The sequence below is a fragment of the Malaya genurostris genome, chromosome 2 (genome assembly GCF_030247185.1).
Source record: "Malaya genurostris strain Urasoe2022 chromosome 2, Malgen_1.1, whole genome shotgun sequence".
Classification (NCBI taxonomy): Eukaryota; Metazoa; Arthropoda; class Insecta; order Diptera; family Culicidae; genus Malaya; species Malaya genurostris.
The window spans coordinates 50,568,574-50,586,409 of record NC_080571.1 but is presented as its reverse complement, the minus strand read 5'-3'; the positions used below and the strand labels follow the sequence as shown (position 1 = coordinate 50,586,409).

Here is a 17,836-nt window from a genome sequence, read left to right as displayed (position 1 = left end):
TTCTCGAAGATGGCTAAACAGATCTAAGACAGCTAAACAGATGAAAGATCTTAAGATCCTATAAAACATCTTGCTTTTTAGTCAGATCCAACTTCCGGTTTAGGGGATACAGGGTGATTAATACAAAAAATGTCAATTTCACATAAATTTATCAGGTTTATCGGGTTTGCAGATTTTAATTGTCGATAACCCAATAAACTTATTTCAGTTTTAGATTCGGAAGCTACCAAAAAATTTAATTCGCACTACAATTTCTCAAAGATGTTTTCAAACATTTTGAAACAAATTTAAACTATACAGCTACTCATGTGAATTTATCTGACTTCGTCTACACCGATTTTAGAATTCCAGTTCCAGTATCGAATCGTTGCTCAAAGCTCAATCATTTTCTCAAAAAAGGCCAAATCGAATTTCAAAAACAGAAATTCAAATTAAAGGATTTATGGTCCCATACAAAATTAATGAATTTTATACAATTCTGGAGTTACAGGGTTATGAGTTTCACTGCTGTCACTGTAAAAGTCACAATATAGCCACTCCAACATTCAATTCATCTAATAAAACTCTAAATATCAAATAGAACCATAATTTTTTTTTTTATTCCTGAAAGGTCATTTCAGATAAAACATTTCAATTTTTTTTGTGATTTTATGGCAATTGATTGTTTCTGTTGTGTTAAACTCAAAAGTCGAAGAATCAAGTCTAACCTTTCATTCGATGAAGCAGTTTCAAAACCGCACATTCTAAGACTCATACGGATATGGCAGAGCCACATCTCCGTAGAAATCACCAGCGGTTCTGAAATTTAAATTTTAAATCAATTATAACTTCAAACCATTTTAACAGACTCGAACCTCTTGGCGTAAATCCCAAGCACATCCTTCTGTCCGAAATAGCACAGCCCAGTTTTGAACATCCAATAGGCCTTGCAACGTTTCATCGTGAAAGTCACAGCGGGATCCAGCGCGGCAGTGAAATACAGGACACTGATCCGGTGACTGCAAACGAGCGAATCTGAAACCCAGTGACATTACTTGCAACTGTGATCCCCGCAAACGATAAATCATCATCACTCACCGAAATACTGTGTCAGCATTCCCTTGTCCTTACTAACATTCTCACAGGCCGGTTGCGGATGTTCTCCGTTGCTGTTCGTCCAGAAGTTTTGCTGACCCGCACTGACATCCATGGCCAGTTCGCCCTTCGAAGTGTAGATCACCTGAACGTACTTTGCATCGGTCGGCGCCAGTCGGTTCTTCTCGCCAACATCGTCCGGTAGTGTGAAAAGTACACCGGCAGGATCAAGTGCGTAGATCTGTCCGATCGATCCACTTAAACTCTTTCCAACCAGTCCACTAATCTGTGCTCCCAAGCTGTGTCCGATCAGCGTGATCTTGCCGTAGTCCATCCCTTTCAGATTGAGGAAACCCAAAAACCGCGAGAAATACGTCACCACCATCTGAAGGCTCTGTCGAGCGGCAATGTCGTACTCGTAACTGGCCAAGTTGGACCAATCCAGCAGGCACACGCTACTGTCCACGAAGCGTGTGTAGTTTCGAGCCATGTTCTGGAAATGTAGCTCCTTGGCCGAACTGTTCCAGCCGTGTATGATAAAGGTAACGGGTTTTCTAAAATCCAACTTCCTAACCACATTGGCATCGTTCAACAGGACCTGCTGGAAACCGGTACTCAATCGATTTCTACAACTGAAAGTCACCTCTTTGTCGATCGGACCGGGCGACGACGGATGACCGATTCCCAACAGCTTGGAAATATCGTGCATCAGCGATACCAGGACATCTTCCGATTTGTCTGATAGACTGATCTTTATGTCGGCCGATTGAACCTGCCGGGAAAGTGATAGGAACAGTGATACTAGCAATAAGTGCTGCCACATTGTTACTTTGAAACGCTGGTAACAAATGAATCGAGTTCAAGTTCGATCATCCTGTATGAATGCTGTTCAATCAAACGGCTGTGCAAATACAACAAAAAAAATGATGGTACTTTCCAGCTGCCAGTTTGAAATATGTACAAACAGTCGATATTTGACCAGCGATTGACGTAATGTTTTGATTTCTCAGTGTAGCAAATTGTTGAAATTTGATAAGAATTGTTAAGCCAAATACGAGTAAGATTGAAAAAGGTCCCCTTGAATTTAGTTTCAGAAATAATTATAACCATTTTTTTAAATTTTTAATGGTAGGATGTCCTCCGGATGGCAATAATTTCAAAATAACTCATAATTATTGAAGATCAAAACTCGCTTGAAGTGGAAAATATGGCGATTGCCAACTGCATAGTGTCGCACCAAACCTCCCCATCAGGTACATTAAGTTAGGCAGCTAATGCATCTCCACTGTCTAGAAGTAACACGAGCTTAGTGTTTGATCGAACAAAAATCGAAACCGAGCAGCTCCAAGCGGGCGGAATATGAACGGATGCAACACGATTCCTGCATTAAGCGTGTGTGCAAAGAACCTGTAATCTAATGAATAATCCAATCGAATTCTGTCCATTGACTTCGGTAGCCTGCTGCCGTTTCGCTGCCAGCAAGGAGGACTTGAGAACGACGAATGGAAACTGCTGAGAAGTCGCAAAGTGTATTGAATGCCAATACGTATGGCAAGTCAAATTCCGTCGGAGGAGACGGTCGTCTACAGCGGCGGCGATGATTGCTGGCAGCGGCATTAACCCGGAACCAGGCAGTTCGACATCTCACATTATCTAATACTCCATCTGGGAACAATAAAGGGTAAGTACGTACGACGGAGGCGGCACAGTCGTTCGGATGAATAATAGAATAGATTGTAATGTTCCATTTACGAGGCTCGAATATATGAGAACAGGAAACTGCAGCCGATTTTGCAATTAACATGAATCGTTTCGAGTCGATTCGTTGCTTGCAAAGTGCTTTGGAATGGCACTAAATAAGAATTGCAATTTATTGGGATTATGGGCTTAGGCATTTCTGGTTAACGATGCTTCCAAGCGATTCACAAAGCCGTATTTAAAATGGATCTCTTGAGTCAAATTTTTGTATGTATAGAAATCAGAGGAAGCATTTTCGGTTTGAAAATAATTCAAATGTAAAGAACAAATGGAAACCTACAAACTGGTAAGTTTGTTTGACAATTTTTTCTCTAAACTCAAAACTCAAAACTCAAAACTCAAAACTCAAAACTCAAAACTCAAAACTCAAAACTCAAAACTCAAAACTCAAAACTCAAAACTCAAAACTCAAAACTCTAAACTCTAAACTCTAAACTCTAAACTCTAAACTCTAAACTCTAAACTCAAAACTCTAAACTCAAAACTCAAAACTCAAAACTCAAAACTCAAAACTCAAAACTCAAAACTCAAAACTCTAAACTCTAAACTCAAAACTCAAAACTCAAAACTCAAAACTCAAAACTCAAAACTCAAAACTCAAAACTCAAAACTCAAAACTCAAAACTCAAAACTCAAAACTCAAAACTCAAAACTCAAAACTCAAAACTCAAAACTCAAAACTCAAAACTCAAAACTCAAAACTCAAAACTCAAAACTCAAAACTCAAAACTCAAAACTCAAAACTCAAAACTCAAAACTCAAAACTCAAAACTCAAAACTCAAAACTCAAAACTCAAAACTCAAAACTCAAAACTCAAAACTCAAAACTCAAAACTCAAAACTCAAAACTCAAAACTCAAAACTCAAAACTCAAAACTCAAAACTCAAAACTCAAAACTCAAAACTCAAAACTCAAAACTCAAAACTCAAAACTCAAAACTCAAAACTCAAAACTCAAAACTCAAAACTCAAAACTCAAAACTCAAAACTCAAAACTCAAAACTCAAAACTCAAAACTCAAAACTCAAAACTCAAAACTCAAAACTCAAAACTCAAAACTCAAAACTCAAAACTCAAAACTCAAAACTCAAAACTCAAAACTCAAAACTCAAAACTCAAAACTCAAAACTCAAAACTCAAAACTCAAAACTCAAAACTCAAAACTCAAAACTCAAAACTCAAAACTCAAAACTCAAAACTCAAAACTCAAAACTCAAAACTCAAAACTCAAAACTCTAAACTCTAAACTCTAAACTCTAAACTCAAAACTCAAAACTCAAAACTCAAAACTCAAAACTCTAAACTCTAAACTCAAAACTCAAAACTCAAAACTCAAAACTCAAAACTCAAAACTCAAAACTCAAAACTCAAAACTCAAAACTCAAAACTCAAAACTCAAAACTCAAAACTCAAAACTCAAAACTCTAAACTCAAAACTGAGTTTTGAGTCTAAAGTCTAAAGTCTAAAGTCTAAAGTCTAAAGTCTAAAGTCTAAAGTCTAAAGTCTAAAGTCTAAAGTCTAAAGTCTAAAGTCTAAAGTCTAAAGTCTAAAGTCTAAAGTCTAAAGTCTAAAGTCTAAAGTCTAAAGTCTAAAGTCTAAAGTCTAAAGTCTAAAGTCTAAAGTCTAAAGTCTAAAGTCTAAAGTCTAAAGTCTAAAGTCTAAAGTCTAAAGTCTAAAGTCTAAAGTCTAAAGTCTAAAGTCTAAAGTCTAAAGTCTAAAGTCCAAAGTCTAAAGTCTAAAGTCTAAAGTCTAAAGTCTAAAGTCTAAAGTCTAAAGTCTAAAGTCTAAAGTCTAAAGTCTAAAGTCTAAAGTCTAAAGTCTAAAGTCTAAAGTCTAAAGTCTAAAGTCTAAAGTCTAAAGTCTAAAGTCTAAAGTCTAAAGTCTAAAGTCTAAAGTCTAAAGTCTAAAGTCTAAAGTCTAAAGTCTAAAGTCTAAAGTCTAAAGTCTAAAGTCTAAAGTCTAAAGTCTAAAGTCTAAAGTCTAAAGTCTAAAGTCTAAAGTCTAAAGTCTAAAGTCTAAAGTCTAAAGTCTAAAGTCTAAAGTCTAAAGTCTAAAGTCTAAAGTCTAAAGTCTAAAGTCTAAAGTCTAAAGTCCAAAGTCCAAAGTCTAAAGTCTAAAGTCTAAAGTCTAAAGTCTAAAGTCTAAAGTCTAAAGTCTAAAGTCTAAAGTCTAAAGTCTAAAGTCTAAAGTCTAAAGTCTAAAGTCTAAAGTCTAAAGTCTAAAGTCTAAAGTCTAAAGTCTAAAGTCTAAAGTCTAAAGTCTAAAGTCTAAAGTCTAAAGTCTAAAGTCTAAAGTCTAAAGTCTAAAGTCTAAAGTCTAAAGTCTAAAGTCTAAAGTCTAAAGTCTAAAGTCTAAAGTCTAAAGTCTAAAGTCTAAAGTCTAAAGTCTAAAGTCTAAAGTCTAAAGTCTAAAGTCTAAAGTCTAAAGTCTAAAGTCTAAAGTCTAAAGTCTAAAGTCTAAAGTCTAAAGTCTAAAGTCTAAAGTCTAAAGTCTAAAGTCTAAAGTCTAAAGTCTAAAGTCTAAAGTCTAAAGTCTAAAGTCTAAAGTCTAAAGTCTAAAGTCTAAAGTCTAAAGTCTAAAGTCTAAAGTCTAAAGTCTAAAGTCTAAAGTCTAAAGTCTAAAGTCTAAAGTCTAAAGTCTAAAGTCTAAAGTCTAAAGTCTAAAGTCTAAAGTCTAAAGTCTAAAGTCTAAAGTCTAAAGTCTAAAGTCTAAAGTCTAAAGTCTAAAGTCTAAAGTCTAAAGTCTAAAGTCTAAAGTCTAAAGTCAAACGTCTAAAGTCTAAAGTCTAAAGTCTAAAGTCTAAAGTCTAAAGTCTAAAGTCTAAAGTCTAAAGTCTAAAGTCTAAAGTCTAAAGTCTAAAGTCTAAAGTCTAAAGTCTAAAGTCTAAAGTCTAAAGTCTAAAGTCTAAAGTCTAAAGTCTAAAGTCTAAAGTCTAAAGTCTAAAGTCTAAAGTCTAAAGTCTAAAGTCTAAAGTCTAAAGTCTAAAGTCTAAAGTCTAAAGTCTAAAGTCTAAAGTCTAAAGTCTAAAGTCTAAAGTCTAAAGTCTAAAGTCTAAAGTCTAAAGCCTAAAGTCTAAAGCCTAAAGTCTAAAGTCTAAAGTCTAAAGTCTATACTCCAAACTCTAAACTGTAAACTGTAAACTGCAAACTGTAAACTCTAAATTCAAAAACTCCAAAACTCCAAAACTCAAAAAACACAAAAACATAAGATATATTATTTTTTGGAAAAAAAGATATGCCTATAAACAGGCCTCGAACCTACGTTCTTACGAATTTTGAGCGAATGCAGGCTCAAGTCTAGTCTTTGCGTGTATCTTTTACCCAAGTCCCAAGTCCCAAGTCCCAAGTCCCAAGTCCCAAGTCCCAAGTCCCAAGTCCCAAGTCCCAAGTCCCAAGTCCCAAGTCCCAAGTCCCAAGTCCCAAGTCCCAAGTCCCAAGTCCCAAGTCCCAAGTCCCAAGTCCCAAGTCCCAAGTCCCAAGTCCCAAGTCCCAAGTCCCAAGTCCCAAGTCCCAAGTCCCAAGTCCCAAGTCCCAAGTCCCAAGTCCCAAGTCCCAAGTCCCAAGTCCCAAGTCCCAAGTCCCAAGTCCCAAGTCCCAAGTCCCAAGTCCCAAGTCCCAAGTCCCAAGTCCCAAGTCCCAAGTCCCAAGTCCCAAGTCCCAAGTCCTAAGTCAAAGCAGTGTTCGGGACAGGTGTTTTACATTGCTTCATCACAGCAGATATTTCGGAGGTGATAGTAAAAATAAGAAGATTGGAAAATTTGCTAAAAAGTTGTGGGTTTGGCAGGTCATCTGTACATGCGGCAAGATTAGTCATCACAACCGATACCATCCACGGGCAAATCTATATGAGTGCCTTCAAAAGTGGCTTCTACGGGAAATAGTCGAGCTTGAGGTTTAAAAGTTCAGGATCAATATCCTGAAGCCCATCACGAAAATTAACACGACAGGCTCGGGTCAAGTTCAAGTAAACTTTTTCAATTCTAATCGGCTACGTTTGAAACTGGCATTTTAAACAAAATAATACAAGTCATAAATAAAATGACATGAAAAGACTTTTGTGTGAAAAATTATGTTCAGTTGAAAACATGAGTCATCCAAGTCTCCCACTGGATCCTCCAGTAACTGCACCGCTTTCACCCCACAAGAATTAATTATTGTTTTTCAACAAATCTGTGGTGCGAGTGCCAATCTACGGCGAGCTCCCTCTGCAAACAACACTTTCGAAAAACACCGTTTCTGATTACATGCTGCTTTCTCTCATCGACTTCTCCTTCGCCTCCTCCAACTCACCCAGGAAACAACCTGCCATGATCATCATCATCATCATCACCAGGGAAGGGTAAATATTGTTCTGTTTGCTTACGGGATAACGAACTTGGATCGGTTCCGCTGCTGCTGCTTAACAGTCCAAAACTGCATCGGCCTCTTTCCACCGGTCGCACTGCCCCCTTCCTTTCTGGTCGGTGCACTTTGTTGTGGTAGCCAAACATGGGTCAAGGTTCGGCCCCGGGGGGGTTCTCGCAGCTACACCCACCTAAGGCTGAAAAACTGCAATTTTCGATCGCCATCACGCTCGCTTCTTCCAATTTTGAAATCCGTTTTTCCGGTGAGCATTTCCCGGATCCCGGTGCATTGCTGATAATTGTTAGCGATTCGCCTGATTGTGTTTGTTTTAACGGACTGGTGCCGGGATTGGGGCGATTTACCTGCCGTGACACACGTTCCGAGTGTGCTGATTGCGAGTTCGCAGTTTAAATTGTGAGCTCGGAACTCAATAAAATGTAATTGAATTTAACGACAGTATTAAAGTTTTATCATGCGCTTGGTGGCCTTAAAACCATCTGACAGATTCAATTGAAAGATTATATCAAGATGCTGTTGTTACGAATTCCAACAACAGAACTGTGCCCTTTTTCATCGCCTAGCTTTCTTGTGCAATTGCAACCCTCGGTCCGTTCGAATTGCTCGCGCAAAAGTTTCCTAGAATTTGCGTTCGTATCTCGCCAGTTTGCTTTCCATCACCTCTTACAAACCTGTTCAACAAAGTTCCGCTCGAAAGCTTTCTAAGGAAATGAAATTTTAATCACAAACGTAACTAACGTACTTACTAGCGAAACGTAGGAAGTGGTAGAATTTTTATTCTTCCTCCACCCGTGGTTTCCCCCAGTTCTTTTTTCTGCAGTCCGGGGAACTGAGTTTTCCGGCGGACCAACTCTAGCAGAAGAAATGTGAAAGTTTAAATAGAACGGGGATAATCGAATTGTAGTTTCCTTCTCAGCTACAAGCGCCCCACTTATGGGTACCAGGTACATCGACTGGGTAGCCGAAAGGAACGCCGGTTGTCTCTTTTTATCTGTTACCATGGTTCCACAGTTCAGTGGAATTCGTCGAGAGCGTGTAGCGGAAAGTTTGCGGGATGTTTCTCTTGAAACTTAAGTCATATGTCAAGAAAGTACTTAAAAACTATGTCTGCAATTCGTTTCCGGAATGACAATGTGTGCGGAAAATTGTGCGACGACATTCCATTTCCCTCCTGATGACTGAGGAGGATAATCCGCTTCCCAGCTGAGGCAATCGCTGTTCCGCCATGAATTTAACCCTTCGCTACGCTTCGTTTTACGCCGGCTTAAATACACTCGTATTGAATTTTCTGTGATGTTTAAGCAGCTGCTCTGCTCGAAAGTTTTTTTTTTGTTCTACGGTAGCAACGTTTCAAAACTCACGACAGTTGGTTTGTTTAGCTTGTTATCTTCATCGCTGCCGTGGAAAAATTTTAGTCAAATTTGATTATTCCGCACTTGGTAACATATCATAAGACATGTGTAGTTCCTTTGATATTCTCTCACGGTTCATGCATTGAGAGACTCGAGCTCTTGTAGCATCTTCTACCGAATTAAAAATGTTGTATACAATTTAGATAGCAAGATAGCTTCTGTCAAATTTGCGGCAATCACCAACACTGAGTACAGTGAAGTAAAATTTCGCATAGTTCTTCGGATTATTATGGTTCTAAAAAGAATTCTGGAATTAGGAACTGGACCTGAGCTCAAGAACTAAATTCAGAACTTAGAAAAGACACAGAATTCAGTTCAAAGGTGCACTCTCCGTCGCTGCTGGTTGATTAAATGATTCCCACGACGTCTAATTCCATCCAACGCACAAGAAGAAATGATCGATTTTCGACCAAGGTTCCCCTATTATACGCATTCAGATGAAGATATGTCCTGACTACCTCAAAATCGTCGTCCTTGCGCGAACAAGTCAAGCAAAAGTAATGAGTTTTCCGCGTTGTTTTCAATGTTTTAGAAAACTTATTTTTTGAGTTGTTTGTGGTTATCTCACAATGGTCAAAATCTATATAGGGCAACGGCTCCCTATTTCATCTGAGCTCCTATTTCCATCTCATCCCTTCACCTCATAACTTTGAACATGAATAATATTTTACAACCTACCGGAAGCAAACTGTGAAATGTTTTAAAATGATTTGAAAAGCTATTGTCACACTTTCCTATTGAAAGAAATGGTTTTAAATTCTTCGGTGATAGTTTTTTTCTTATAAAATAAACTCACTTTTCAATTTAGGACACATTTTCGTCTCAAGATTTACAGTTCGTCATGTTTCTGAATATCTACTAATCGATTCGTCCCAAAACATGATCACTATTTCGCACAATTACACTACCATTGAATGCTGGATGACTTTATAATTAGTTATGTTCACTTGCCACTTGTTTAGTTAACGATTAAAAACTTCAAAAATTACCCGACAAGCAATAAAAGTCTTCAAAAATATGAGATGAAAGTTTTTCACTTCGTTCACTTGATTGCGCTTTGTTTTCATCTCATTTGGTTTCGCAAAGTTGCCAAGTTATCTCATAATGTTACAAAACAAAAATTGTTTATCTTCTTCAAATTATCATCAAAAAGTATGTTTTTGGTATCCGTGACATTAGCTTAATTATATTATTGATACTAATATTTCAATAAAACTGTTTCAGCTTCGAATATTACCAGAAAGAACGGGTTAAATACTAATGAAATAACCATTGTGGCAAATCTAGTAGCACTGGTTTCATTCCGCTATACGCCAACATAACGCTGTGAAGTGTGTGTGTGTGTTTCATCGGCTGTGCACAGAGATGCCAGATATTTTCATAGAAAATATGTATTACTTTGCATAGAAAGTCTTTATCTGTTCTATCTGTTTTCACTAATAAAATGATGTTAAAAGATAGTTCTTTAGATCTCCGTAAGCCATTGCCCCATTAATTAGATAATTCAACGAGTAAATTTTTTACCAATAATAATAATGTGGAAAAATCCTGGTGGGTACGGTTGTATCGTTTGAGTTGTATATCTGGCAGCGGTGAGGCAGTCGGTCATCAGAATGTCTGCCCAGCCATATTTTTCCAGCTGGCAGCGTTTAGTCAGCCATCTGGCAGCCATGCGTATGCGGATGAGAGTGTAATAGTGGAATATTTTGTTTTGATTGCTGTCGCCATTGCTAATTTATAGGATGAATAAAAGATCAACGATAGGATGGATAAAAATCCATTGAGATGAAATTAGGAGCAGAGTAGTGAAAACATCATTAGTGTTTTCAGCTGTTTTATAAATATTAGTAGAATTTTCTAGAAATGTGAATCTATTCTCAACGTGGAGCAAGGTGAATGAAGCAGTAATATGAAATAGTTACAGTGATTTTAGTGGCTAAATCAGGTTTTTAAGGTAACGTCCTTACAAATGAGATGAAATAGGGAGCCCTTACCCTATATAAAAATGGATGTAAGTTTGTATGTTTGTAACGCGATAACTTCGGTACTACTGAACCGATTGCCACCAAACTTGGCCCATGTACTTCTTGTATTTCAGAGATGGTTTAGGGAGTATATTTATATGGGAGGGAGCGTAGCAAGTGCCATAAACAAGGGGGGGGGGTCATGGAAAAGTTCATACAACTTGACAAAAATCGATACGTTTTGAAGACCGTAGAACCATTTTGCATACCTTAGATATGACTATATGGGGAGTGGATGTAGCAAGTGCCTTTAAATAGGGGGTGTAATGTTTAAAACGCCATAATTCCGAAACTACTGAACGGATTGCCACCAAACTTGGCACAGATACTTCTTGCTCTTCTGAGATGATCATAAGCGTATTTCTATGGGGGGAGGGAGCGTAGTAAGTGTTCTTAACAGGAGGAGCTCATGAAAAAATTTGTCTAATTTGACGAGAGTCGATACCATAGAAACATTTTTCATATATTAGATATGATTATATGGGGGGTGGATGTAGCAAGTGCCTTTAAAAAGGGGGGGTGTAATGTTTGTAATGGCATATCTCCGGAATTACTGAACGGATTGCTATCAAACTTGGCACATGTACTTCTTGCTCTTCAGAGATGGTCATAAGCGTATTCTTATGTGGGGAGAGAGCGTAGCAAGTGTCATAACCAAGGAGGGATCATGAAAAAATCCACATAACTTGATGAAAACCGATATTTGTTGAAGATCTTAGAAACATTTTGCATACCGTAGATATAATTTAATGGGAGATGGATGCAGCAAATGCCTTTAAAAAGAGGGGTGTAATGTTTGTAATGGCATAACTTCAAAACTACTTAACGGATTGCTATCAAACCTGGTACATCTTGCTCTTCAGAATATTTCCATGGGGGAAGGGAGCGTGGGAAGTGTCCTTACCAAAGGTGGTCATTAAAAATATTATCTAATTTGACGAGAATCGGTACTTTTTGAAGACACTTTTTGCACAACTTAGATAAGATTATAAGGATATTCTGTGGAGTGTAATGTTTGTAACGGCATAACTCCGGAACTATTTCACGAATTGCTATAAAATTTGGAACAGTTATTTCTTGCTCTTCAGAAATTGTCATAAAGGTGTTTTTATAGGAGAGGAAGCGTAGCAAGTATCATTAACAGGAGGGGCCATGAAAAAAAATCATAAAATTTAACAAGAATCGATTATTTTTGAAGATCATGCAAACATTTTCCATACCTTAGATATGATAGATATAGGGAGTGGATGTAGCAAGTGCATTTAAAAAGGGGGGTGTAACGGCATAGCTCCGACATTACTGAACGGATTGCTATCACACTTGGCATAGCTGCTTTTTGCTCTTCAGAGATAGTTGTAAGGGTATTTTTATGGGTGAGAGAGCGTAGCAACTATCCTCAACAGGGGTCATGAAAAAAATTATTCAATTTGACGAGAATCGATACTTTGTGAAGACCATAGATACTTTTTGTGCAACTTAAGGTATTCGTGTGGGGTGGATGTAGTACATCCCTCTGAAAAGGAGATGTAAAGTTTGTAACGGCGCAACTCCGGAACTACAGAACGGATTGCTATCAAATTTGGCACAAAGAAGCTCTTCAGAAATGATCATTAGGACATTTTCAGAGGGGAAAGTGTGTAGGAAGTGTCCTTGACATGGGGGGAGAGGGTCAATGACGAAATTTGAAGAGAATCGATATTTCGACTAGAAGGAGGAGTTTTTGAAAATAAATTTTCATCTCCCATTTTTTATAAAACAAGACAGTGGCAAGAATTTAAAGGTCGGATTTTTCTTTGAATAATTTCAAAAGATCTGGTTCCATTTTTCCGGGGAATCCAAAGAACTAAGGGAAAATAATCTTTGTCTGCCTATGAACGTGAGTGTATTCAAGTCTCAGCATGTACCAAAGGTGGGAGTCGATATTTTTTGAAAAGCACAGATACTTTCTATACTACTCAGGGTAATCATGAAGGAGTTCACTGACAAAAAGGAAGTTAAATAAAAATAGATTATAAGGTTATTTAGAGTGTGAGAGAGTGGGGTAAGTGCTCCGACTTGGAAAGTGAAAGGGAAAATTGATCAGGTTTTACGAAAAATTGGTACTTCTTTACGAGTACAATATATTTCTAGCAACTAAGTGAGGTTCACAAAAATATTCACAAGAGGAAGGGGAAATAAGTGTTCTCAACATTGATCTGAATTAACGAAATCATACAACCAATGTGCATTTTATTATGTAAATTGAAAAAACTGTCGACTCAAGGTAATGGAAATAAGTTTACAACAATCCTCCCTGATGAACGACCAAAATGGTTACAACCTTGGTAAAATAAATTATATAAAAACGTCATTCTATAGTACGAATGTAGTTATGATGTTAAACAACCTTACGTTATAAAATAATCATTATCAGATGGAAAATTTTGAACAATTCATGATGTCATAAAATTTTTATAAAGAGGAGGGAGTAGCAAGTGATTATATCCATGGAAGACAAAGGTATTGTAGATCGATCGTGACGAAGAAGTACGGAAGTGCGTTACAAGCACATATAGATATGAAACTCGGAGGTTACTAAGAAGGTATTAATAGAGAGAAAGGTGTTTTAAATGTTTCTAACAAAAGGGTTCAAATATAAAACTGACCCAGTTTGTCGAGAATACCATGAAAATTATGATTATTGTGAGTTCTGAGATGGGACACTGATCATTCGCAATCTGAATATGAACGGAGTATTGTTCAATCGAGTTGCCGTCTAAGTTATGTTTCACTACAACAGTATTTCACTAAGCAGGACAACTTCGAGAATTTTTTTCGGCCTTCCCTTCACGAAACATTTCCGAGCAACGCCGGGTAATTCAGCTAGTATTATCCTAAATTCCTGATCATATTTTTGATGAAATGGTGAAAGAATTATGTTGATGCCGTTATTACAAGTCGAGATATTCACGATTAAGTTCTGCCCATTCTTCCGTATGGCTAATTTTGAAAAGGCACCCCATAGTAAAGTAAGTCGTATTCACGACAAAATTTTGACAGGAAAGTATAAAATATTTATTAAAATAAACGGGGCAGTTTTAAAAAATATACATATTTATGTTTGAACATATTTGAGTGATATAGAAGTTTCGTTTTTTCGGTGGTTGTAGTTGAAGACAGTCATAATCGGTTTACTTGTGAAAATGTATGGGATATCACTTTGAATTTGTAGGTAATGCAAAATTTTCAATATAAGGTTCAATACTGCACTGTCGAACAATGATGTTGCAATAAGGAACCGTGCTTAAAACGAATCGAGCCATAATACAGCAGAAACCTCCATTTGGGTGTAAACTTTTTCTACATCACCTCCATTCACGTAACTCGATCCAAATAACGTAAAATGCGGTTTTGGTTTAATATGCAAACATATGCTCTAACAAAATTATGGTCGAAGTCGTTTTGAACATCCAATATTGCGACTTCCGGTTAATCGGTATTCGTTACGAAGGGTGATTCACCCGTATTCTGAATAACGAAGTATTGATTTTGTAAAATCAAAATTGTTAGAGATTATTTCAAAATCAAAGATCAATAAGTTTACTAGAAATGTTCATCGGATTTTTTATCAACAAATACATTTTATTTAAGGGAATAATCATCTAAAATAGCTACAAGCGCATCAAGCTGATGCTATCTATACAGATTTTACTGCTGCTTTCGACAAGATTAACCATCAAATTGCAATTGCAAAGCTTGACAGGCTTGGATTCAGCGGCCCCTTTCTCAATTGGATGGAATCATAAAGCTTGCTTCAGATAGAATTGGAACAAAGACAATTGCCTGTATTTCAGTTTATTATTATCGAATTCAAGATCTCTTTTTATACAAATGTAGCGTTTTCTTCATACTTTTAAGAAAAAATACGGATAAAAGTATTTATCGCGGTTTCGAAGGAATTCTCGAATTTTTCCTGTAACACGGCTCATTAGGCGGCGCACACTTTCTTCGTCCATCGTTTCAGCTATCTTAATCCACCAGATCGTCATCTGATTGATGTCTGACAACCTTTCCCTTTGTCTTGAGTCTTCTTTTCATGATTGCCCAGTATTTCTCAGTAGGGCAGAACTGGGGGCAGTTGGGTGGGTTAAGGTTTTTCGGAACAAACTGGACCCCTTTCTCTGCATACCATTTTTGATCGACTTTGCTGTAATGACAGCTTGCCAAAACATTACGGGATGGTCGTGGGATCGAATGAACGGCAAAATTCGTTTTTGAAGACACTCTTTTCGGTATAGTTCCGATGTCATTGTCTTATTTATAACGAAAACATTCGTTTTTTACCACAGCTGTAAATGCCCTGCCAAATCATAAATTTTCTTGCAATTTGTCGGCAAAAACAGATTTTAATTTGGCTGGAACATCCACCCGAGCCGTTGCCAAGTAAAAATTTTTGACCTGAGATTTGCCCGAAGTCAGCCTTGACATAGTTTTCATCGTCCATCAGAAGACACCCGTCGAACTTGGTCAGCACCTGGTCATATAGTTTCCGAGCACGAATTTTGACCACACTATTCTATTTTATGGTCCGACTTGGCTGTTTACTAGCTCGATACGACTTGATTCCTTCCCGGAGTCGAGTTCTCCTCACGGTACTATGGGCAGCACCGAATTTTCTGGGCAAATCACGGTCCGACAGATTAGGATTCCTCTTAATCGTCCTCAAAATCTTACCACGCAGTTTCCGGTCGACAGTTCCACTCCGACGATTGGCTTGAGGCTTCCGAATCGTCGTCAATGTTTCCTTATACCGTTCGATAAAGCACCATACGGTATTGCTGGGCAATTTCAGCTGTTTAGCTAGCCTAGATGCAGACCACAATGGATTTTCCAAATAACTGTGCACAATTTTTTCCCTTCTTTCGGCTTCCATGTTGATTGTTTACAAAGTACAGTCGTTTTGCGGAATGTCTAAAATCATACGTGAAGCTAACAAAATTCCCGACACGTGGGCACCAAGAACTTCCAAATCCGTCCACCAGGACCGCCACAATATGAGCAACAGTTTGTTGCAATTCTATCTAATTTATCTGACTGGTCGTAGTATGACCGTGAAAATTGGCGACTGCGTTACTACATCATTCATCGTGAGCTCTGGCGTTCCTCAGGGAAGCCATCTAGGACCATTAATATTTCTGCTATATCTAAATGATCTGAATTTCGCATTGCAATGTATGATGCTATCATTCGCCGACGATTTCAAGCTGTTTCATCTCATCAAAGATCTGAAAGACTCAAATTTCTTGCAGTCACAGTAGCAACGTGCAACGTCAACAGAATAGTCCTGAACGCCTCTAAATGCTCCGTTATCTCCTTCTCTCATAAACGAACCATGAACACGTATAATTACACAATTTCGCAAGCTGTACTAAAACGGGGGACATCAATTAAGGATCTAGGAGTGTTATTGGATTCAAAACATAGTTTCAAAGATCACATTGAATATACCCTCTCTAAGGCATTCAAGATGCAAGGTTTCATCTCAAAAAATTTGCGCTCTAGTTCGTTCTACACTGGAGTATGCTGTTGTTGTTTCTGAACCATATTATCAAACTTATAAGCTGCACATTGAAACTGTCCAGCGCAAGTTCATTAGTTTTGCTTTGCGTCGCCTGCTCTGGAGAGATCCATTGAATCTTCCAAGCTACGAAAATCGATGTAGGCTCGTACACCTCCATTTGCTATCTGTCCGCCGTGATACACTGAAAGCTGTTTTCGTCGCGGACCTCATCCAATCTTGAATCGATTGTGCAGATCTCCTACAACAGCTAATCTGTTGATACAAAGATGAGAAGGTTTTATGCCTGGTGGAGAAGGAAAACAAAAATCTTAGCTCCAGCGGGCTTTTCCCTTGCTCCTAAAAAATAAAAAAAAATAAAAAATAAAATAGATCATGTACACTGGGAAGCAGATCAAAACCCAATTCGTTCATTTTCGCCATTGTTTTCATCGACTTGTGGCAGGCGGTTTTTGTTCCATCGAAAGCAATCGCGGCACTCACTTGGAAAAAACCTTTTTCATGCTCAATTTTTCATGAAGGATAGTAAATACATACCATATAATATCTGTGTCATCTCAGCAATCTTACGGAGCTTCACTTTACGATCATTCATTACAATTTTTGTCATTTCACTCACATTTTCCGGTGTGACGGCTTCCACAGGTCTACCCGAGCGTTCCGCGTCATTTGTGTCGGTACGACCACGTTTAAACTCGGCGAACCACCGACAAATCGTTGCTTTTGATGGACAAGAGTCCGGATAACATTTTTCAATCCATTGTTTCGCTTGCACGGTGTATTTACCCATTAAGAAACAATGTTTTATCAAAACACGAAACTCGGGTTTTTCCATTTTTTAAACAAACTACAAAACGACTTTACTCCAACCTCGATAACTCAGCTGTTTCTGGTCGGATCGACTTAAAATTTTGACCCGTTTCAAGCAAAAGTTAGTACTCTAGAAAGACGTGTTTACTGGTTTACTACGAGCGCCATCTCTGCTTTAGTCTCGGGACTTATTGATCCATGTGTTATTCATGATATTCATCATGATTGATACCATGAACAATAACTTATCTCCCATGAAAATATTCATGATATCAATCGTTTTTCAAATCTCATGAGAAGACATGCTTCAGAATTTTTAATCGTGGCGCCGGTAATGGGTTTCCATACAAAAAAGATATCTAAAAATAGAAACTTTGTTTAGTTTTCATTGTCAATTGTGACAGATATTGTCAATTGTACCACTCAGAAATTTACCATCAGATCCAAAAACAAAAACACGCTATTGTATTTTCAGGAAAACCTTTCATTTGCTACTAGTTTGGTCAAAATAGGCCCCGCCATTTCTGAGATCCACACTTCTGTACGTTGCACACACATACATACACACAGACATTTGCTCATCTTGTCGAGCTGAATCGACTGGTATATGACACTGTCATGGCCTGGGCTGTCATGGCTTCGGAAAAGTTTTCCGAATTCTGCACTAATTTTTATATTTATGAAACAAGGGAAAACGATTGATTGCCAACGTACTCGACAAAAACGAATTTCCATTGAAAAAGGCCATCGAAAACGGTCGAAACGTCGGGTAATTTAAGAATTATATCGATTGCCTAGTGATTTGGAACTGAGAAAGCCGTCAATAACTAATTTTTATA

The 17,836-nt window shown here is 37.8% G+C and overlaps 1 protein-coding gene across 1 annotated transcript; it reads right to left on the bottom strand.

The window, feature by feature from the left end:
• Window positions 1-572: 572 nt before the first annotated feature.
• LOC131430615 (lipase member H-like) lies at window positions 573-1,909 on the bottom strand. The gene is made up of 3 exons (XM_058595720.1): window positions 1,078-1,909; window positions 855-1,014; window positions 573-798 (listed from the first exon to the last, which is right to left on the bottom strand). Exons 1-3 carry the CDS (start codon window positions 1,895-1,897, stop codon window positions 744-746), a joined length of 1,035 nt encoding a protein of 344 aa, XP_058451703.1. The 5' UTR covers window positions 1,898-1,909; the 3' UTR covers window positions 573-743.
• Between the last annotated feature and the right edge of the window lie 15,927 nt (window positions 1,910-17,836).

Excerpts from the sequence above, each read along its gene's own strand:
- LOC131430615 (XM_058595720.1), bottom strand. The coding sequence starts at position 1,897 with ATGTGGCAGCACTTATTGCTAGTATCACTGTTCCTATCACTTTCCCGG. Across the intron at positions 1,015-1,077 it reads AATGCTGACACAGTATTTCG|ATTCGCTCGTTTGCAGTCAC; the intron begins GTGAGTGATGAT and ends ACTGGGTTTCAG. Across the intron at positions 799-854 it reads CTTGGGATTTACGCCAAGAG|AACCGCTGGTGATTTCTACG; the intron begins GTTCGAGTCTGT and ends TTTAAATTTCAG.